This window comes from Pithys albifrons, chromosome Z (genome assembly GCF_047495875.1).
Source record: "Pithys albifrons albifrons isolate INPA30051 chromosome Z, PitAlb_v1, whole genome shotgun sequence".
NCBI lineage: Eukaryota > Metazoa > Chordata > Aves > Passeriformes > Thamnophilidae > Pithys > Pithys albifrons.
The window spans coordinates 64,297,077-64,320,742 of NC_092497.1; the positions used below are offsets into that span (position 1 = coordinate 64,297,077).

General features: G+C 45.9%; 1 protein-coding gene across 1 annotated transcript in view; it reads left to right on the forward strand.

Annotated features, from left to right (window-relative positions):
* Positions 1-4,220: 4,220 nt before the first annotated feature.
* SMARCA2 (SWI/SNF related BAF chromatin remodeling complex subunit ATPase 2) overlaps positions 4,221-23,666 on the forward strand; it is a 127,698-nt gene continuing 108,252 nt past the window's right edge. Inside the window, exons 1-2 of the mRNA XM_071581487.1 lie at positions 4,221-4,390; positions 20,761-21,021. Coding sequence (XP_071437588.1) covers positions 20,797-21,021 — 225 coding nt within the window. The 5' untranslated portion in view covers positions 4,221-4,390; positions 20,761-20,796. The remainder of the gene's footprint in view (positions 4,391-20,760; positions 21,022-23,666) is intronic.

A 23,666-nucleotide genomic window follows, 5' to 3' on the forward strand; every position in this document is an offset into this window, starting at 1 on the left:
TTTGTCACTCTCCACTGGACCCACTCAAGGAGCTTCATGCCTCATTTCTACTCAGGAGCCCAGAACTAGGCACAACACTCCAGATGAGGCCTCACCAGGCTGAGCAGATGGACAGGATCATCTCCCTCAACCTGCTGGCAATGTTATTCCTAGTGCACCTCAGGATACCATTGGCTTTCTTGGCCCCCATGGCACACCATTGGCTCATGGACAGTTTGTTGTCATCAAGGATCTCCAGGTCTTTCTCTGCAAAGCTGCTTTCCAGCAGGTCAGCCACAGCCTGTACTGGTACCTGGGGTTGTTCTTCCCCAGTGCAGGAAGCTGCATTTGCCTTTGTTAATTTCAGACTGTGCTTCTCTGCCCATCTCTCCAACCTGCTGAGGTACTTCTGAATGACAGCACAGCCCTCTGGGGTACCAGACACTCCTCCACCTTTGTGTTGTCAGCAAAATCGCTGAGCAGGCTTCTGTCCCTTAATCCAAGTCACTGATGAGTAAGATAAAAATAAAAGTATTGACCCTTGGGAGACCCCACTAGTGACAGGCCTCCAACTAGACCCTGTGCCACTGATTATAATCCTCTGGGATCTCCCATTCAGTCAGTTCTCAATCCATCTCACTGTCCACTCATCCAGTCCACATTTCCTGAACGTGCCTGTCAGGGTATCACAGGAGACAGCATCCAAAGCCTTTCTTAAGTCCAGGTAGATAACATCCCACTGCCCTTCCCTCATCCACCCAGGTAGTTGTCTCATCACAGATTGGTTAAGCATGATTTCCCATTAACAAATCAATGCTGACTACTCTTCATCACCTTGTCTATCACATGTATAGAGATGGTCTCCAGGATGAGACACTTCATCACGTGTCCACAGATTGAGGTGAGGCTGACTGGCCTGTAGCTCCCTTGGTCCTCCTTCTTGCCCTCTTTGAAAACTGGGATGCCATTTGCTTTCATCCACTATTCTGGCACCTCTCCTAGCTGCCATGACTTTTCAAAGACCCAAGACTGGCCCAACAATCATGTCCACCAGTTCCCTCAGCATTCATGGGTGTATCCTACCAGAGCCCACGGACTTGTGGGTGGCAAGTTTGCTCCTTTATGACTTCCATGGACACATGAAAAAAATACTTTTGTTCTGTTTTGTTATTTATACAGAAACATGAGCAGAAAGCCATCTTCTTGAAATAGTACAGCTTAAACCCTTACTCACTGGCCACCTAAGGTAAAACAGATGGACTTCTGCTAGGAATTGGCCGAGATACGAAAAAACACTCTTTTCTGCCATCTCTGTTGCAGTGGCTGCAACCTCTGACAGACGGTAGCAAATACAGAAATAGCATCACAGGCTGTTACAGCAGGGGTTTCAAGGTGGTAATGGTGAGGTTGCTGTAATCATCTGCAACTCCTTGATGGTGATGACCTTCTTTTGGTATAGGTGCCAGTAAGAGTTCCATTGTTACATCAATTACTAAACAGACTTAATTACATTGGTATGATTCCTCACATAAACAAGCTTTAGCTACACATCGTCATATATACCTAGTCAAAGTGGTACCGTTTCTTATACAGCTTATCTAGTTTGAGAACTTTACATGCCATTTTAATGTTGCTGGCAACATATGAAGTATTAATTTAAGTTCAGGCCCCACATCTTTTTCTTTTAGCTAAGCAGACAAATAGGAGAAAACAAACTTGTTCTTTAGCATATGAACATTTATCATATTTATATACTCACTATGCCTGAAGCTTCAGCTACTCAAATCTTATACAGGGAAGCCTTATTGATCCTACCAATTAAGATTTTCACGTCGGTCAAACATGCAACCCTCAACAAAGAATAACGTTTCCATCCCCTCAATACAGGTTATCATGAGATTAAATGGCACGTTATCAAAACACAAAAATAAAAAGCCTTTGGATTGACAGTAGCAACAAATATGTTCATGTTCTCCCCAAATGAATCAGATGCTACAACCTTTCCCAAACACAATCATTAACTAAATATAAGTCCATTTATCCCAAAGTCAAGCAAACATTTTTTTCATTTATTTTGCCTGCAAGATTAACTTTGTTTCATTTTTCTTCTCTGTGTGCTTTCTATCAAAAAGAATGTCTTGACCTGGTTTAGAATGGGTTGAGTGCTGCTGAGTCCAAAAAGCAGTTCAGCCATCTTAAAAGGAAGCTTCCCCTCCACTACTTAATCTTTCTCTTCTGCAGACAAAAGAGGCAAACAGTCCTCAAATTTACTCTGGGGAATGGAGGAGGAAAAACAAACCAGAAACCCAAATGACTGCCCAATGAGAGTTTCTGTAGAGTATTAAGTAAAAAAACAAAACAAAACAAAACAACAAAAGGAGAGAGAGAAAAAAAAGACCTCTTTACCCCTTTCATTTTCATTAGCATAATTTTCCAAGAATGTTAACTACGTTCTTTTATCTCCTAGACACTGGTTTGCAACTCATAGCTTAAGACAAAACTAAACCCAAAGCTATAAATTACACGGGGATCAAAAGATTTACACAATGGCATAGGCTATTTTGTATACACAGATTAGGATGTTTCAATTTCTTTGATTTTGTTCCCAAGTAAATATTTTTCACAGACAAAGCTGAACTGAAAATACAGCCTTTTTTATTTTATTGATGCTTAGTGCTGTACAGTTAGCATTGACTCTCACATATTTATCTTTAGGCAGTTCTGTAATTTAACTTATATAACAAGTAAGATAAACGATTAAGTTGCAAAACTACAGAAACAGAGGTAACTTGCACTGTACTGCCAGCATTTTAATTTGGTGATTACTGCTCCTATTCGAACCTTAAAAAGCACTCCAAGGTAATGCAGCATAAACAATAGCTGTCACTTAAAGACCACATGGTGCATTTGGTGCTTCCAGCACTGCGTCAGGTCCGTAATTAGTTCACTCGGCCATACCAGAGGAACTTCACGTTAAACTCGGTCACCTGAGCATCTGCAGTAGCTACTGATTTTAATACTGAAAGTCCTATGAACATTATTACTCCGTAATACAAAGTGAAATTTACAGCAAGAGATATACATTAACTTCAGAATGGCAAATACCTCCCACACGACAAGATCTTAAAAAAATATAACTACATTATGGTAAGGAGGCTGTACTTTTTTTGTTTCTAAAACTGCTGTTCAACAAAAGAATCCCTGATACTGGCAGGCCCACTACTTTAATGAAGTACTTAGTCCCCTGTTACACGAACAGGTAGCACGTGCAAACATGAGAACTCTGCAACCCCTGCAAAAACAGGTAGATCTACAACACAAAACAAAAAACCCCAAACAACCAAAAACCAAACGAAACCAACAAAACCCACCCCCACCCGTCAAAAACACAATAAAAAAAGCCCCCGCCACCAGCATGCGGAGCTGCAAAGTGTACTTCCAAACTAACCGCAAAAAGCTACGCGGACATAAGCAAGGAAGACGGAACAAACACAACTGCACTATTTACACTCCCTATCCCTAAGAAACGACAGATCCACCTCTGCTCTCGCTCGGCTCTGCGGTCCCTGCCGACACTCCGGCAGCCGCCCCCAGCCCTGCCCCGGGCGGGTCTGCGGAGCAGCCCCCGATGCAGCCGCTGCTCGCAGGGCAGGCCGGTTCGGCTGGAACGCTCTCGGCAGCCTTCTCTTGTCCACGGCAGCATCCACTGCTACAGGAGAGAGGGAACGGGGTCTTGTTTTTTTCTTCCTAGTTTTTTTTTAAGAGCAAGGGGATACTCTGCACACGTACACAACTCCCCCACCACCCCCACCCCCCTCAACAGCCAGTTACAGGCGACACCCCCCCACCCCTCCGCCCGCCAGCCTGGCTCTGTCCCTCCCGTCCAGCGGGGCAGGGGCGCGGCGCAGCTCCGGCACCTTCTCCACCTCTTCCCCAACTACTCCCGCGAGTACCGCCCCACGCCTTGCCGGCGGCTCCGCAAGGAAGACGCTGCTGCCTCCCCAACAAACGTGAGCTGGGGAGGGGCGCGGGGGCACAACAGAGGCACCCGCAGCACAGCACGGCGTCTCGCCCGCACCCACAGCGCACCCCGCGGGGCGCAGCGGCACAGACCGCCCCCCCCACCGGCGCTCGGCTGAGCGACAGCTCGCCAGGGCCAATGGAACCGCCCTCTCCGCGCAGAGGGGCGGGCACTCCGCGGCCTGCGGACCAATGGAAACGCCGCTTCCTGAGCAGTGGAGTCCGCGCAGCGGGGCCGGAGGAGGGGGTAGGAGTTTAGGAAGAGGAGGGAATGGCTGTCACCAATGAAGTCATGTTCGTAATCTAGTCCCTCTCTCCGGTTCCGGACTCGGGTTGCTCACCGAGGGGGAAGAGAAGCTACACCCAGCAGGGCGCTTCGCCCTGGCGGAAGGTAAATACAACTTACACGGTTGTTTATTGTCAGCGGCCGCGCTGGCTCGCACCGTGCCCACCTTCCCTCTCTTCATCCTTTCCCTTCCCTTTCCTTCCCCGCGCACGGCCCCGCCGGTCCCGGGCGCCACTGTGCCACCTGCTTCCTCTCCCTATCGTGGCGCCCGGCCCTCTCGACTATTTATATCCCCCGGTGGGTGGAGAGAAGAAAGTTTTGATCCGGTATTATTCTGGAATAATCATGATGCGGATCTCCGGGGTGGGAGCGACAGAACCCCCGCGGCGTCGCCGGTGGCTGACTCGTGAGTCAGCGGCACCCGCGGTCCTGCCGCCCAGCGAGCGTGTCACGGGTTGCGGGCGACGCGGCCACGGGAGAGAGATCCGTGGGGAGCGACAGCCCACACGGACGGGCCGTGGGCGCCGCTGCCGGGGGTCGCAGGATGAAGTTCACGGTGTCCGGAGGCGGCGGAGCGCGTCGCGGCGTGGCGGACTGGTTTCTCCGCCGTGGCACACGCTGGCGCAGACCCAGGCGGGGAAGGGGAAGTGGGGAGGCATGGGCGGGAGGAAGGTGGTGCGAGCGGCAGCAGTCTCGCCTGCCAGGAGAGTAGCGGCGTTCCCCGGTAGGGCCAGGAAGGCCATGATCCCGATCGTCTCCCTGCCTGCCTGTCACAAGCATTGCACACACCGGGGAGGGGGAAGAAGCGGGGGCTGGGACTTCGGCCGGCGGACTGCGGCTCCTGTTGCTTTTGTCTCTTGTTTTTAACCGTGCAGTCACCCTTGCTGTAAAGGTGTCGCGGTTTTCTTCCCAAAATAGCTTGTGCGTGTCGTCGTCCCCTTCCCGTTTTCCCTGCACAAATCCCGCCCTCTTCCCCCCCCCCCCCCCCCCCCCCCAGCGGAGTAGCACAAAACATGCGCTACAATTTTGGAATGGCCTGCCAAGCAAAATAGCGTTTTATTTCCGGTGTGCGCGGAAATTTATTTTTTTCAACCGGGCCGGGCGGGAGCGAGGATGGACACGCGCGTGGGCGCTCAGGTACCCGCGGACCGCCCGCGCCTGTGTCGGAGAGGGGACGGCGGTTGTTGGCACCTGGAAAAGTTGTGTGCCCTGGCAGAGGCGGGGGAGGGCGGCGGGGCGCTGCTGCAGCCGCTGCCGGGCAGGGCTGGTGGGCAGCACAGCCCGTCCCCGGGCCGCTGCGGGGCAGAGCGGGGAGGCGGCGGCGGGTGGGTGGCCTTTCCCGTCCCTCCGCCTGTGCGAGCGGCGGCGGATCAGGAAGTCACCGCCGCCACAGACAGGCGCACAGACATGTTTGGTCGGCGTGACATGGTGGCGGAGAGAAGGAGAGGCGGGCAGACGGGCCCAGCCCAGCCCTGAGGCATGACCCGGCTGCTGGCCCGCCTGCCGCCGCAGAGGTTCGGGGCCGTGCTCGGGCACCGCCGCAGCCGCGCCGCCAGTGCTTCGGGGAGGGGCGGGGGAGGGCGATAGCGGGGCTGCGTCTCCAGGTGGGGCCGTTTTACAAGCGTGTCGGTCGAGTAGAAAACTTTCCAGAAACGCCGTAGAGGGAAACAGGGCCCTGCTCGTTGTGCGTGCCCGCCCCGGCGCCAGTGCGGGGGCGGCGAGAGCTGCCCGGCGCCGCGGCCTGCGCGCCGCCCCCGCTGCAGCGCCGAGCGCGGAGCGGAGCGGCCGCGCACGGGGGAACGGAGGGCCGGGGGCAGCGGCCGCCCTCGCCTTGGCGCTCCCGGGTCGCGGGTCCTCCGCCGCGGCGCCTCGGTGTGCCCGCGGTGCGCCGAGAAATGGAGTTTCTTATGGTGTCTCCTCCCTCCGCCCCCCCTTAAATTTATGATAGTGGAACAACAAACTGCGCGCGGCTGGAAAAGTTACAGCTCTTCTAAACTCGATATGAAGTTAGAGTTAACCGATTGTTTTGTTTGGCTGTTTTTTGTCCCTCAAGCGTGCGCTGTGGTCAAGTAAAGGGAGTGGTTAACTGTCTGCATGACTACACAGGTCACCCCGAATTTGTTTTTTTCTTGGTATCTGCTGCTTATGTTTGATATTCCGACTTAGCAAGCTTTACGTTAACAGTACTCTTTTTAGGATATATTTTTATGAACATTTAAATGTGACTATGTAAGTAAACAACCAGCTGAAGAATTGAAGATACAGGGTTGTTGTTGGTTTTTCGGTTGTTTGGATTTTTTTACCGTTTTAAGTATCATGCGTGCATTCAGCACAGAAAAAACCGATCAGGGATCTGTGACACGGCATTGTTCCGCTTGCATTCTTTTCTGTTTAGCTTTCTGAAGGGTTACTTGGTTTTAACCACTGCCCCTAAGACTCAGACCATAAACTCAGTACCGGAGTTTAATTCCTTTGATAGTATGCCAAGTTACATGTTTGGGGTGGGGCGAACTCTTCTGTGTAAGTTACTATTGTTGTGCAAATACAGGCACACTTTCACTTTGGGAACCTAATTGCCTTGTTACTGTCTTTGACTTTGTTTCTTTTGTCCTTTTGTTATTCTAAGGAAAACAAAAGTTGTGTACCAGAAGGATAGGGTTGTCTCAAGGCAGGTTTTAATGTCCATAGGTATCAGTAATAGAAAGCAAAAAGATTGTATGAATAATGAGCATTTAAAAATTAAAGAGTATAATACAGCATATGTGGACTTGCCAGAGATGAGGGTCAAGCTTCGTGAAATACAGTCTCTCTCTCATGAGTTATGTCTTAGCTTTAGGACTGGTATTTCTGTGGTGTTTCATAGAACATGTGCCAGAAGAGTATGTTCAAAGTAGTCTTAGATCTTTTCTGCTGTTCATTTCTGAAGTGATCTGTGAGCGTTTCTTATCAGGTTTGAAAAATGCTTTCACCAACACCCGAGGCTTGAAAATTGACAAGAGTAAACGTCCTCCAGCTAACATACTTATATTAAATATATTCTTGACAAAGGCCTGTTTGAAATTACTATCTGCAGGTGTATTTTCTCAGTTTTTGTTGGACTTTTGAAGTTAAAGTCAAAATGTGCGCAGTGGCAACTTAAAAAAATGCCTATTTTACCTCTGGTTTTCATGATCCTAATTAGTAATAGTGGTCCTTTGGAGAAGGAGACTTTTCAGTATTTGTATGACTGAGAACATTTTTGCAAATTACTTATAAAAATGCTTGTTATATTTGTGTGTTTTCTGCTGCAGTTGAAGTTCTCTATGTGTAAAGAGTGTTTTCTGCACCACCATCCCTTTTGAAGTGTATGTGATTAGCTTTTAAATTTTTGATCCTCTAATAGAGTCATAAACACAATATTATGGCATAAAGATCACCTGCCATAAAACTGGCAGCAGAGAAGGCTCATGCCTGATTTGCCAGATAAAATAAGGAAGAGTGAATAAGGGAAAGAAGTAAGGCTTTTTTAAACACAGCTTTGGGTAGTTTGTAATATATCAGAATAAGAAGACTAATACTGAAAATCGTTTTCTTAGTTTCTGAGACTTGTAAAGTCATTACTTCTCAGGCATAGACGTTTTCCTGTTTGTCTCCACTTGGCAGAGAATGCATCAGTTCAGGGTTTGATTGCCAAGGTGCATTGTTTAGAGGTGGGGCCTTTGAGAAAATATCAATAAAAATAAGTTTGTTGTTACAGAAATTACACATTTTTCATATTTTCCTTGATATTTTACTGTAAGTAACTTGTATTTAAAGCAATCTCATATCTTCCTCCTCTTTTTCCCTCGTTAAGTAAAGACAGAGCCTGTCAGGAACATGATACATTCCTTTTCTTCTACCTGCCTCTCATTATGGCTTTGGTTTTTTAGAATTGAATGAGGAGGCAGTGTTCTATAACTGTGATTAATACCTGTAGTAAAGCTCATGGCATGAAAACTTAACCTATGACTTAACCTGGTGTCTTGTATCATATCAGTTTTCTGTGCCTGAAACTTACAGTGGAATCTACATATGTAGGAAACATGGGCTTGACCTTGGGTATTGTCTGATGGCAACTGGAGTTCTGAGTGCATCTGTCTGCTCTCTTTTCCTGAAGGCTACTGTCTTCTGCAGCAAAACCATCAGAGAGGATCATGTCTGTGCTGTAGTGCCTTCACTGTAAAGTCTAGCAGTGTAGCTTAGCCAAACTTGAGTGAACTCTGATTTGTGATGGCACCTTTTGACAGTCTGGAGTATATTCAACTCCCCGATGTTAGGCAGTTATTTCTTCATGCTGATTTAATTTTTTTTAAGAGGGTAGGCTGTAAGTTAGAATAATTGAGAAAACCTGAGCTTTGTGAAAAGCTGAAACAGCTCTATGATAGGAGTAGGAATTTCTACAAGAATATTTGAAGGTGGGGAGTATTAGACTATCATGCTGAAGTAAAGTGCCTCTGGCATGTGAAACTACATGATTCCACAATGAAATTTCCAGCACACCACTCATTTTGCCAGCCCTGCTGAGATGTATGTGGCAGGTTTTGATAGACAGCTAGACAAGCAGCTAAAGCAGTGTGTAGAGGGATTTTTGGGTCTAAGTGTCTGGTTAAGTGATTCTGTGGTTTGTAGTTTAGACTACAAATTCAGTTGAGAAGATTTTCAAGTTACAGTGAAGTTACATGAGTATTCAAAGGGAAGATCTCAGCAGCTTATGTGTTTGGCTTCACTTATGTGAACTGAATAACGTTGGTATATGTAGGCTGAAGACTTCACTCGTCTCACACCTTTTTTGTTGCTTCATGTATGTGTACCTGTTTATTGATTGAATCATTGATCAGATCACAATAGTCAAAAGATGGTAAAAGTTAATGCAGAGTGTCCTGTGAGGTTGTACAATACAAAACACAAAGTAATAAAAGTTTCCTTCCAAGTGTGATAAATTATGTAATGATGATAAGCTGCTGTCATTGCTAATCAGCACTTTTACTTTGAATGTATTAATTTGATTGTGGTTAGCAGATTAAGCAAGTAATAGAATCGCTGACTGTGTATTTTCATGTTTTCTGTCGTATTGTAATAAGGATAACTCCTTTAGCTTGTAGTGTATCACAAGTACAATACCTTTTTAAAGTCACATGTGAATCATGATCAGTTGTACATGTGTGGGGAGAAGTAGACTGTAACTATTTTTCCATGAAGGCAAAGTAACAGTCAGTTTTTCATGTAGCTGCTATGTGGGTCCACATTTCTTTTTCATCCTGATCTCAGTGGTACAGTTTCCTTATTTTCCACTACCTATCCAAGACAGGGGATCTGGCCAAAATGTCCTGGCTGAAGTTCCATTTAGGTTGAGAGGAACGGCAGAAGTTATATTAGATGGTGAAGGGAACTAGCTAGAAGAATTATAAATACTTACTGCTCCATCTGTTCTTAGACTCTGTGTGTGCCCTGTCAGAGCAGTCTGTAATCCCTGGATCTGTTTGGGTGTACAGCTGGTCTTGAATTCCAAAGTAATGCAAATGGTTTGTTACCTGCTGTGTTTTAGTTTGGGATCTGCTAATATTGCATAGTTTCCTCAAGCCAAAAAAATCCCTGCCTTTGTTACCCTTGGGTTTGTAGCAGGTTTTTACCAAACTATATGTAACAGAAACACTGAACGCATGGAGATCCTGTTGTACATTTCATTAGTGACATCTACAAAACTTTCAAGATGCATATGAAATGGTAGTGCAGAAATATTTATGCTTAGGGATTATTCTTTCAAATTCTTTGCAGTGTAGATATTGACTGTACTAAACCATTTGATCTGGAAATAGTTGAGCAGAGACCCTAAGGCTCCAGCTCTTGGTTTTGTGGCACTTTGTATTTGAATCTGGCTAAAGTTACCTTGACAGCTGATAGATGGTTTTTTCCCTTCCCTGTCTCAACTCTGGTTGTGTTCAGCAGAGGTGGAGAAATTCTCTGCGGCCACAAGAAGAGCCCTGTGATTCACCACAGATAATTCAGCTGCTAGTAGTTCCCATTTGGGATTTTTCACAAAAGAGACTTGGTGATGTTGATTTAAATAAAACTAGGAAGTGATAAAGGCTTGTACGTCCTATTTGCAGTGATATGAATAACAGTACTCTCGTGAGGCTTTGAGGAAATGGTAAGATTAGACACTTGAGAAACAATTAAACAGCATGTAATGCATTTGAGAATCAGGGCCAGCCACCTTGTCAGTTGGAACAATGAGATGGAATTTATTTTTGCTATCGTCTTTGTAATCTGTTGGCAACATTTACTTTTTTTTCTTGCCTTCTTCCCCCTCACTCTGTAGTTCTAGCAGGCACTACGCATTGAAAAGCAGTCCAAACAAGTAGGTCAGCACTGGCTTTGGGAAGGAGTTGGCTTTGTAATTCTTTTTACATTGCAGGCACCAGCATTTAGCCAAACTAATGCCAATGCTATCTGCATGGATCCTCACCACTGTTGCACCTGCTGTCTTTTTGTAGATTTTTGTTTTGACTTTAATGAGACTTCGGTAAGGGCCTAGAGGAATTTTCCAAATGGAATTTTCCAAAGGACCTTTTCCAAATTTTAATGAGAGCAGGGTGCCTAATTTCTATGGTTTTTTTAATAGAATCTCAGACTTAATAAATACGAACTAAGCTATCTTTGAAACGTGTTAAATCATAAGCTTTTTAACAGATCCATTATGAGAACAGATCCTTAGTTGGGAAGGCCATGTATAACATGTTTTGGTTAGGGCAGTGGCTATTTTTTAATTTTGTGTACTACTAATGCCAGGAAAAAATACTTTGCCTCTGTATTTCCATGCAATGAAGTAGTATTTTCCCATATTTTATGTTCCCCTGATACAGATCTTCTAAATTACCTTTTTTTTCATGTAAGTGTGTTTTTTGACACACAAAATCTCTGAGTACAAATCTGTTTAAGACAATTCACAATTGTGTGAGATGGTGTGAATTTATCTTCTCTCAAAGAAAGAGGGTGAAGGAACTTGATCTGGTGTAAATGGTGCAACATTCTCCTCTGGTAGTTACTGTTTTTTACAATTTGGGCACTTACTATTCCATTAAAAAGAATTCTAATTTTTTCAAATTTGCATACAGAACATGTTTAATGTAAATATAAACAGCGGTATAACTAGTGGAGCTGCAACTGGAGCCAGTTAGTTTTTGTGAAAACTGCAAGTTGAATTTGAAATAGAGGTGAACAGAGGAGTAGATTTTGATACCCATTTTAATGCATAGGTATAGGTAGATGTCATTTATGAAATAAGGTATTTTGGGATACAACATACTGATAGTAGTTTTGTAATTGTGTTGTGGTTCTGTGTACGTTGGATGGTCGTGGTGAGGCTAAGTATGTGCCTTGCTACATGGATTGAATTTGGGCTGTAAGGTGCAGAACAGCTCAGCTGTGAGAGTGTCAGTGTTAGATTTTGCAATGTATAGTAATGATTGACTGATGTAGGAACTATTTGTTCTGTGGAAATGTGTGTTGTCCTTTATATAGTCAAACAGTAAGCTTCTTAGAGGAAGCTGTGGTGTGGTATTTGGAGTTGTTGGCATTTGATGACTAGATTGCTTTTTTGGTAGAGTTGTGGAGTTGTAGGGAACAAATTAGTGACTGCTGGAGTGTTTTAAACAAAGAAGCTTCCTAGACAGCTCTGTCATTTACCTTCCAGTAAAACAGGATCTCAAGGTACCAAGTCACAGAATCACAGAATCAGGGAGTATCTTAAAATTGGAAGTCACCACACAAGGATCATTGAAGTCCAGTACAGGACAGCCCCAAGAATCATATTATGTGCCTGAATGTGTTGTCCAAATGCTCATTGAATTCTGTCAGGCTTGGTGCTGTGACCACTTCCCTGGAGAGCCTGTTTCAGTGCCGAGCCACCCTCTGGGTGAAGGACCCTTTTCTGGATATCCAACATCGAACCTCCATTGTGTCTTGTCACTGTTCCCTGAAGAAAAGAGTTTGATACCTGCCTTTCCTCTTCCCCTCACAAGGAGGTTATCGACTGCAATGAGTCTATGAGGTCTCCCCTCAGTCTCCTCTTCTCTAGGATGAACAGACCAGGTGTCCTCAGTCACTCCTCACACGGCTTCCCCTCAAGGCCCTGAATTCACCATCTTCATTGCCCTCCTTTGAACACTCTCTCAGAGCTTAGTGTCTTTCTTATATGGTGTCACCCAAAACTGCACATGGGACTTGAGGCGGCCACAGTGCAGAGCAAAGCGGGACAATCTGTTCCCTTGACTGGCTAGTAATGCTTTGCCTGATGCCCCCCAGGACACGGCTGGCCCTCCTGGCTGCCAGGGCACTGCTGACTCATATTTAACCTGCCATCGGTAAGGACCCCCAGGTGCCTTTCTGTGGCACTGCTTTCCAACATCTCATTCCCCGTTGTCCTTACAATCTGGGTTACCACATCCCAGGTGCAGAATTCAGCACTGCCCCTTGTTGAACTTCATATGGTAGGTGATTACCCAGCCCCCTAATTCGTTCTAGTGTCTCTCTGCCATTGAGAATCAACAGTTCCTCCCAGTTTTTTATAATGTAAAAACTTACTTAGTATCCCTTGAAGTCCTGCAGCCAAGTCGTTAATGAACCTGAGACAACAGTGGGTCTTGGAGCCCAGAAAGCCAACCACATCCTATGGTGCATCAAAAGAAATGTGGCCAGTATCATAGAGTCATAGAATCGATTGGGTTGGAAAAGACCTCCAAGATCATCGAGTCCAACCCTTGGTCCAACTCCAGTCCATTTACCAGATCATGGCACTCAGTGCCACGTCCAATCTGCATTTAAAAGTCTCTAGGGATGGTGAATCCACCACCTCGCTGGGCAGCCCATTCCAATGCCTGATTACTCTCTCTGGAAAGAATTTTTTTCTGATATCCAACTTAAATTTCCCCTGGCAGAGCTTAGGCCTGTGCCCCCTTGTCCTATTGCTGAGTGCCTGGGAGAAGAGACCAGCCCCCACCTGGCTAGAACTTCCTTTCAGGTAGTTCTAGACAGTGATGAGGTCACCTCTGAGCCTCCTCTTCTCCAGGCTAAACAACCCCAACTCCTTCAGCCTCTCCCCATAGGGCTTGTGCTCCAGTCCCTTCACCAGCCTTGTTGCTCTTCTCTGGACTCGCTCCAGCACCTCAATATCCTTTCTGAACTGAGGGGCCCAGAACTGAACACAGTACTCAAGGTGTGGCCTCACCAACACAGAGTACAGGGGAAGGATCACTTCCCTGGTCCTGCTGGCCATGCTATTTTTGATACAGGTCAGGATCCCATTGGCCTTCTTGGCCACCTGGGCACACTGTTGGCTCATGTTGAGCTTCCTGTCAATTAGTGCCCCAAGGTCCCTTTCTGCCTGGCTGCTCTCCAGCCACTCTGTGCCCAGCCTGTAGCGCTGCAGGGGGTTGTTGTGGCCAAAGTGCAGGACCTGGCACTTGGCCTTACTGAACTTCATCCCATTGGAATCAGCCCATCTCTCAAGTCTATCCAGATCCCTCTGCAGAGCCCTCCAGCCTTCCAGCAGGTTGACACTCCCTCCCAACTTGGTGTCATCAGCAAATTTGCTGATGATGGACTCAATCCCCTCATCTAAGTCATCAATAAAGATGTTAAACAGGACTGGACCCAACACAGACCCCTGGGGAACACCACTGGTGACTGGCTGCCAGCTGGATGCGGCTCCGTTCACCAGCACTCTCTGGGCCCGACCCTCCAGCCAGCTCCTAATCCAGGAGAGGGTACACTTGTCCAGGCCATGGGCTACCAGCTTTTCCAGGAGTATATTATGGGAGACAGTGTCAAAGGCCTTGCTGAAGTCCAGATCGACCACACCCACAGCCTTCCCCTCATCCACCAGGTGGGTCACTTGATCGTAAAAAGAGATCAGGTTGGTCAGACAGGACCTGCCCCTCCTAAACCCATGCTGGCTGGGTCTAATCCCTTGTCCACCCTGAAGGTGCTGTGTGATTGCACTCAGGATGAACTGCTCCATAACCCTGCCAGGCACGGAGGTCAGGCTGACAGGCCTGTAGTTGGCAGGGTCCTGCTTGCAGCCCTTGTTGTGGATTGGGGTGACATTGGCCAACCTCCAATCATCTGGGACCTCCCCAGAGAGCCAGGACTCTTGGAAGATGATGGAGAGCGGTTTGGCAAGGTCTTCTGCCAGCTCCTTCATCACCCTGGGATGGATCCCGTCTGGTCCCATAGACTTGTTAGGATCCAGCTGGCTCAGTAAGTCAGTAACTATTTCCTCCTGGAATACAGGAGGGCTATTCAGCTCCCTCTCCCTGTCCACCAGCTCCAGAGGCCAGTTATCTTGAGGGCCACCTGGCTTACTGCTAAAAACTGAGGCAAAGTAGGTGTTAAGTACCTCAGCCTTGTCCTCATCTTCTTTAACTATATTTCCCTTCAAGTCCAACAGAGAATGGAGGTTTTCCTTGCCCCTCCTTTTGTTATTAATGTATTTATAAAAGGACTTTTTGTTATCCCTAAATGAAATAGCCAAAATAACTTCAAATTCCAGTTTTCTTTCCCTAGTTTTTTTCCTGCATGACCTAGCTCTATCTGTAAATTCTTCATAAGTAGCCAGCCCTTTTTTCCATAGTCTGTAAACTTTCTTTTAATCCCTGATTTCTTTCAGAATCTCCCTATTTAACCAAGCTGGCCGTCTTCCCCTCCGGCTGCCTTTCGGCACACTGGGACAGCCTGTTGCTGTGCACTCAAAATTTCCTTCTTAAAACATGTCCATCCCTCCTGGACCCCCTTGCCTTTAAGGGTTGTTTCCCAGGATATGCTCTGAATCAGTTTTTTGAATAGGCCAAAATCTGCTCTCTGGAAGTCCAAAGTAGAGGTTTTAATGGTGGCTCTCGTTACATCCCTGAGGACTGAAAATTCTATTATTTCATGGTCACTATGCCCCAGGCAGCCTCCAACCACTACATCATCTACCAGCCCCTCTCTGTTTGTAAACAGTAGGTCTAGCAGGGCCTTACCCCTGGTAGGTTCATTTACCAGTTGATGAAGGAAATTGTCCTCTATACACTCCAGGAACCTCCTTGACTGCCTCTTCTCTGCAGTATGAAGCTCCCAGCAGATATCTGGCAGGTTAAAGTCACCCACAAGAACAAGGGCTGGAGATTTTGAGACATCCTCCAGCTGCTTGTAGAACAATTCATCTCCTTCATCATCCTGGTTGGGTGGTCTGTAACAGACACCCACAAGGGTGTCAGCCTTGTTGGCCTTGCCCCTGATTCTGGCCCACAGGCACTCAACCTTGTCACTGCTGACCTCAACTTCAACAGAGTCAAGAGACTCTCTAACGTATAAAGCCACCCCTCCACCTCTCCTTCCCTGTCTGTCCTTTCTGAAGAGCTTGTAGCCCCCCATAGCAGCACTCCAGTCATGTGAGTCATCCCACCACGTTTCTGTGACAGCAACTATGTCATAGTTTTCCTGCTGCACTGTGGCTTCCAGCTCCTCTTGTTTGTTTCCCATACTGCGTGCATTGGTGTACATGCACTTCAGCTGGTCCATTGATTTCATTCTCAACTCGGGCTCTACACCCTTAGGCTTATCTCTGGAGAGCCCAGTTGCCGTCCCTTCCCCCTTCAAACCTAGTTTAAAGCCCTCCTAACCAACCCTACCAACTTAGGGGCTACAGTTCTTTTGCCCTTCCTAGATAAATGAAGCCCATCCGATTTGACGAGACCAGGCAACATGGAGTTTGCCCCATGATCAAAAAACCCAAAATTTTGACGATAGCACCATCCCCTAAGCCACCTATTGGTAAGCTGGGCTTTCCTAAACCTCTCCTCATTCATCCCAGCTAGCACAGGAACTGAGGCAATTACTACCTGTGCTCCTGTCCCATGAAGAGATCGGGTCAGTGCCTTGAAATCTTTTTTTAATTACTCTGGTACTCCTTTTATTGATGTCATCACTTCCAACCTGGACAACCAACAGCGGGTAATAGTCTGAGGGTTGAATAAGCTTATGAAGTCTTTTGGTAATATCCCTCACCCTGGCCCCAGGAAGGCAGCAAACTTCCCTGTGGGATGGGTCTGGCTGACATAGAGGGCCCTCAGTTCCCCTCAGAAGGGAGTCACCAATTACAACAACCCTTCTCTTTTTCCTCTTACCTATAGTTGAGGTGATTTCCCCCTGTCTACTTTGCTCTCCTGAGACTCCACTTGGAGTGCTGTGTCCAGGCCTGGAGTCCTCAGCGCCGGAGACATATGAACCTGTTGGAGCAGGTCCAGAAGAGGGACATGAAGTTGAGGAGCAATGGATAGAGCACTTCTCCTGTGAAGACAGACTGAAAGAGCAGTGCTTGTTTGGCATGAGTAAGAGGAGGTTTTGGGGACACCTCATTGTAGCCTTCCATTACCTTAAGGGAACTTATAAAAAGAAGAGAGAATGACATTTTATATGGACAAGGGGTAATGGTTTTAAACTGAAAGAGGTCATGTTTAGATTAGCTGTTAGGAAGAAATTCTTTACATGAAGGTGGTAAAGCACTGGGACAGGTTGCCCAGAGAAGCTGTGTAGCTCCATCCCTGGAAATGTTCAAGGTCAGATTGGATGGGGCCCTGAACAATGATTCAGTGGAAGGTGTGCCTGCCTGTGGCAGGGGCGTTGCAAACAGCTGGTCTTAAAGGTCCCATCCAACCTAAAGCATTCTGTAATTCTGTGTTGAAAAGCACAGGGCCTGAGATGAAGCCGTGTGGAACCCTCTAGTGACTGGTCACCAGTCAGATGTCACCCCATTTACTGCAACCCTTTCTGTCTGACCTGTGAGCCAATTGCTCACGCATCTCAGGATGTGTTTATCCAGCTGCTGGCCGTCTTGACCAGAAGGATACTGTTAGACACAGTATCAAAAGCTTTACTAAAATCAAAAAAGGTTACATCACCTGGTTTCACTTGATCAGCTAGATCGGTGATCAGAAAAGGAAGTTCGGTTTGACAAGCAGGACTTTTCCCTCATGAAGCTGTGCAGGCTCTGACCAGTGACTACATTGTCTTTCAGGCTTTTCAATACCTCCAGAAATACTCTCCATAATTTTACCAGTCACTGAAGTGAGACTGACAGGCCTGTGGTTTCTAGGATCATCCTTCTTGCCCTTCTGGAAAACTGGGATGTGAGCCAGCTTCCAGTCAGCTGGGACCTCTCCAGATTCCCAAAACTGTTCAAAAAGCATTGAGAGAGGTCTCGTGATGATATCTGTCAGCTCTTTGAGTATTCTCCAGTGAATCCTATCAGCCCTCAGAGATTTGTCGGCATCCAGCTGGAGCACAGATCCCTCACAATTTCAGGGTCAGCTGCTAGTTTATCATTCCCACAGCCATGGTCCTCCAGCTCAGGGCACAGAGACACCCCCTTAGTCTGTTATTGGTGTTGAGGACAAAGGCAAAGAAAGCATGAAACACTCCTGCCGTGCCTCTGTCCCTGTTTATGATGTGAGCCTTCCTCATCCTGTAACAGGTCGATGTTATTTCTACACTGCCTTTTGCATTAACATATTTCCAAAACCTCTTTTTATTCTCCCCCTCAGTTCTGGCCAATTTCACCTCCTATTGGGCTTCAGCCACATAAATTTTCTCTCTACAGTGGCAAACAGCCTCTCTGTATTCCTTCCACATCACCTGGTCTTGCTTCCACTGAGCATACACCTCCCTTTTTTGCCTCTGCCTTCCAAAGAAGATCCCTACTCAGCCGAGTCAGCTTTCAGCCTCACCTGCTTGACTTCTGACATTTAGGAATTGCCTGTTCCTGTGCCATTAGGAGGTGGTGCTTAAGAAATGACCAGCACTGATGGACTCCAGCACCTTCAAAAGTGTTTTCTCAGGGGACCTTATCCCTAGTGCCCTGAGCAGCCTGAAGTCTGCTCTCCTCATGTCCAGGGTTGAAGTTTTGCAGGCACTTTTTCTCCTGTCAGCAGAGATTTTAAACTTGATTGCTTTGTGGTCACTGTGCCCAAGAAGGCCACCAGTCACCATGTCACTGACAAGACCCTGTCTGTTAGCAAGCATCAAATCAAGGAGAGCGTGTTACCTAATCAGCTCCCTTAGTACCTGAACTGTGAAGTAGCATCCAGATGTTTTAGGAATTTTCTGGACCTGTTTGTGCTAGTTATGTGGTATCGCCAGTTAACATCTGGCAAGCTGAAGTAACCCATAAGGAGGTGTCCCTTAGTTCTCTGAAGAATTAGTTTCATTGTTGTGGCTAGGTATTCTACAGTAGCCTCCTGCAATGACATCTGCATTATTTGTTTGTCCCTTACTTAGCCAGAGGCTCTCAAGTGTGCCATTGCCAGCTAGCTGTAAGCTCCATACGTTGCAGCCCCTGCATTACAAACAGTGCTACTCCTCCCCTTCACCTGCCCTGCCCATATCTCTTGAGGAGCCCGAAACCATCCATCATGGCTATCACCCACCAGTCACAGGCCTCATCCCATCAGGTTTGGCTTATGCAGTGAGTCATATCTCTGGGCCTGGGCCAAAGCTTCCTCTTGCTTGTTCTTCATGCTGCGTGTGTTGGTATAGAAACATTTCATTTGTGGTTCATTGTATCCAACACCTCATGAAGCAGATTGAGTACTCAGTTCCTCAAGTTTTGGCATGCCATTCCACTGCTTATCACTGGCAAACCTGATTTTATCTTCCCTTCCAGTCTAGTTTAGAGTGCTATCAGTGAGCCCTGCTAGCTTGCATGCTAAAACCCTTTTTCCCCCCTCTGAGTAAGTTGCATCTCTTCAGGTGTGAGTGGACTGTATTGATGCTGTAGAGACCATGCCATCATAAAAAAATATCAAATTCTGCTGATGACACCAGCTTTGGAGCCTCTGGGAGGCAGCAGATTTCAGTGTGATTTGAGTCTGGTCTGCATAGCAGTCCCTCCATTCCTCTTAGAGGAAAGTCATCTAGAACAGCTGCTCTTCTTTTTTTCTTAATGCAGCCATTTGTGATGTGAGGGGTAGGCTCTCTTGCCCCAGGTGGGTCCTCCATTGCAGAAGGGCCTTTGCCTCATCAGTTGACTGTCGTTAGAGTTCCAGGTCCTCATGCCTGTTGTAAAAGGTATCAGTCCTATTTTTCATCTTCAAGTTTTCAGGAGGAAGAGCCTTCCTCCTGGTATGGGCAGTGGCCAGCTTCTGGCATTGATGTTCAAGAGACCTCTGGCTTACTGCTTCACAGGATTCTGAGTCTGCCTGCATCCTCACTTCAATGGAGTTTTGAGACTCCTGAGACTTTAGTAGCTCTGAGAACAGCCTGTCAATCTCTTCCTCATTCTCATAAATACTGCATAGCCTGTTCACTTCGTGTGGCTCATAACCTGGTGGCACTGCTCATTGGCAACAGCAACATCTGTGAAAGGAATGGTTGTCAGCCCCAGCCTTTGTGAAAAGTCAGCCTGAGTCCAGGAGAGCTATGTCTACCGTGACAAGGTGTGACTGACTGGAGGCTTCCAGGACAGCTGGTGCAGTGAATCCAGCAACTCTAGAGCAATGAACTCTGTGGCATGTCAAAACCATACCTGTGGGAGCATAGTAGGATTGTGTTCTTCTTCACCAACTCTTTTCCACAAACTGGGTCTGTTTGCTGCCTCTGTTGGCAGCTCCCAGGTGGTCGGAGGAGCCCTACCAGCATGCCCTGATTGCTGTCACCACCTCCGGGCCCCTTATGAAAGATGGGAGCAGCTGCCATCCTCGCTGGCTGCACTCACAGTCAGCCGTTCTAGGGCAAGCTGCCAGTACCATGTGGGTGTTGGTGCTCTCCTGCAGTTTCCCTGACTCCAGCCCTGCTTTCTGCGATCCATGGGTGAGGGGCAGTTGGGCATTGTTAGGCCACATTTAAATGTGCCACTGGCAATACTGGCTCTATCTGGGTCTTGGTGCTCTCGAGCAAATGAAAAAAAGTCAATGTAGACTTAATAACCCTTTTAATGTCTGTTTGGCTGCACTGCCATGAATTTTTTTAAGTGTGAATTTCAAGGCAGTCATAGCTGTTTCGAGAGGGATTTTTGAACACATAGGTTACAGAAGTGCCCAGCTCTCTTTCCTTCATTTAGTAGTGCTGTGCTTGACCCTGCATGACAAGTCTGATGATAGCAAGCGAGTCCGACTGCTGTTGTTCCTGGTAGCTGTTTCTCATTGCAAACCAGTTGTTTTGTTCTGTGAGTAATGTACAGACATCCAGAAACAGGCAGAACTATCAGGATCCTTATCCTTCAAGTAGGCTTTTAGAAGGATGGTGGAGCTAAAGGGCAGCATTAAGGGTCATTTAAGTGTGTTCTGCTGATGACAGCTTGCATGTATGTGCATGTCTGTGTGCGTAACAATTGCCAGAAGATTTAATTAAATTTTTTTCAATGCTCATAATATCACATAGAAACTGTGGTTTTGTTTTTGTTTTGTTCTGTTTTTTGTTATTAGAGCTATTCTGCTAATTGAAAAGGAGACAGAAAATAGATGTCCACGCCTACAGACCCTGGCGCCATGCCTCATCCTGGTCCTTCCCCTGGACCAGGACCGTCACCTGGACCGATTCTAGGACCTAGCCCAGGACCAGGGCCATCTCCTGGCTCCGTTCACAGCATGATGGGGCCAAGTCCTGGTCCACCAAGTGTTCCGCATCCAATGCCAGCAATGGGGCCTACCGATTATCCACAGGAAGGCATGCATCAAATGCATAAGGTAATAGCTTACAAGTGAACCTTATTTCCCTAAACTTCTCTACACTGATGAAAAAACTGCTTACTACTTTTGGACCTGCATAACTGCTATTACATATCATGTATTACCTGCAAAACTTCAGTTTCACTCCTACTTCTGTCTTTACTACTAAACATTCATATATCAGATAAAACACAGTTTCCTTGTTCTTAGTAGACTACTTTGAACTATAGAGTTAGTAATTTGCAAATCTTCATTTGTAACCTGTATTTCTCAATAAGGTAGACATTACTAGGGAGAAAAATGAACTACAGTGGTAAAACTTTAGGGCAGAGCATTCTAAGCACTTTTTTTTCTTTTTCCTTCTTGTCTGTTTGGATGTATCATGTCTGGGATAGTTTTTGGTTTTGCCTGAAATAGTACTGGGATTTTTTTTTGAAGAAAAAACTGGTACTCGCATTTCTTAAAGGGTTTGTTCTTACACATTTGTTTGTTCTACCGTACTGCAAATGTGGTTGAAAAAGGTGGTTTTCAAGTTATTTTTATAAAGACTCCATCTTACAAAGGAATATGAAACTGTGTCATGTAAAACATGTGAATAACAAGACTTTGGTGGTGGTTATGTACTTAAAGTGTGCTTAGACTGTCATTAATTTTCCTCATGAACTGGCATCTTATTCATGCTGACGTTTTCACATATGGATCAGTTTCATATATTTAAACAATATCCAGTCAGTAGGGACATGATACTGGTGTCTTTTATGTGAACTGTGTAATATTTCTAATAGCACAAAGAGAGCTAAAGTGAAGGATGCCATCATCCAGTTGCCCATTTGTACTGAACTCTTGTCATCTCTGAGAGGTCAGTACATGCAGTAACTTTTTTGTTTGAATCTTGGAACATGTGATGTAGCTATTAGCCAGACATTTGCGATTGGCATTGCCTCCCTTTTGGGGTCAGCTACGGCCCAGTATTCCAGAACTCTGTCCCCAAACATCATAGCCAGGATTCTTACACCCTTCATTTTTTTCATTTCTTTCTATTTTTGAGAGATTCTGTACCTGTAGAAGAAGAGGGTGGCACCAGGAATTTCACGTAAAATGGTTGAATGTCCCAGACATCATGTTTTTAACTGATACATCCTATTATATCAGCTTTTAAATCCTATGTTATAATTAGGAACAAACCAACAAATGTCATCCCACAAGGTTCTTCCAGAGACTTCAGAAAGCATCTCACAAAGTTCTGTGAGCCAGAGGTAGAAATTTTCCCATTGGGATGTTAGTGAAATGTTTTGAAAAATGCTCCATGGAGAGTGTGGATAGCTAATTCAAAGTGTAGCAATAGTAAATTACTCTTCCTTTTCCTTTCTTGATTCTGACAATGGAACAGACTGTAACTTCACAAGTTTTTATTTTAGTAGGAACAGTCTATCTGTCCTCTAGGTTGCAGTTTCAAAGGTTCCAGCATGTGTGTATGACTAAGCTAGAAAATGGGTCTGTTGAGGTGATAGGGGTGAAAAAAAGAAAAAAAAATGAAATAAAATACATGTTGATTTTTCAGTCTAGGCGGGTTTTCAGAGCTGTTTTCCTGTGCAACCCCAGAAACAGTGTATTGTTAAATGGAAGGCTCTGTTTAAGAAATACTGGCGAAGGGTGCTTTGAGACAATTTTGCACATATTGTGTGAGTGTTGTTCAATGTAATTATAAAACTGGTCAGCCACCTGCAGTTTGACCAAATAAACGTTTTCTTTCTGCTCAGTGCTATATAAACCTGTTTGACTTGCAAGTCATTATATAACATGCTTTTTCTAGTGAAATACAATAAAAATTAGGAGAAAGCCAGCTGTGTCAAAAGCTGTGTGGGCAACAGGACGGGGAGGAGGATTATGCCCTTCTGCTCTGCTTGCATTGGACCTCACCTGGAGTGCTGTATCCAGCTCTGGGATCCCAGGACAGGAAGGACACAGACCTGGTGAATTGAGTCCAGAGGAGGCCACCAGGATGATTAGGGCAGTGTAGCACTTCTCCTATGAGGAAAGGTTGAGAGAACTAATTTTGTTTAGGTTGGAGAAGTCTTTGAAGTGATGTCATTGTGACTTTCCAGATCCTGAGGGGAGCTTACAAGGAAGATGGAGGGGAACTTTTTACAAAGGGGGACTCTTCTTTTTTTTATAGTGACAGGGCAAAGGGGAATAATTTAAAACTGAAAGAGTAGGTTTAGATTAGATAATAGGAAGAAATTATTCACTATGAGAGTGCTGAGGCACTGGAATGGGTTGCCCAGAGCTGCTTCATCCTGGAAGTGTACAAAGTCAGGCTGGACTGGGCTCTGAGCATCTTCATCTAGGGAAAGGCATCCCTGTCCATGGAAGGACGGTTGAAACTAGATGATGTCTGAGGTCCCTTCCAACCTGAGCCATTTTATAATTCTCTAATACAGCCTTCTGAATGCTCTTATGAAATAGCTGGGCCACATGATTTTAACTGCTTAACACTCTTAGTATGACAACAATATAGCTTTTTAAGTTGCTGGGTTCTCACTTGAAGGGTGGATATCATGTTGTGAACTCTTGGTTTATTTTATCTTCCAGTTAATTATAACCTGGTGCATAATCACTTCTTTTATGAATTTTTATGGGGTGTACTGTAAATGATTACTAAC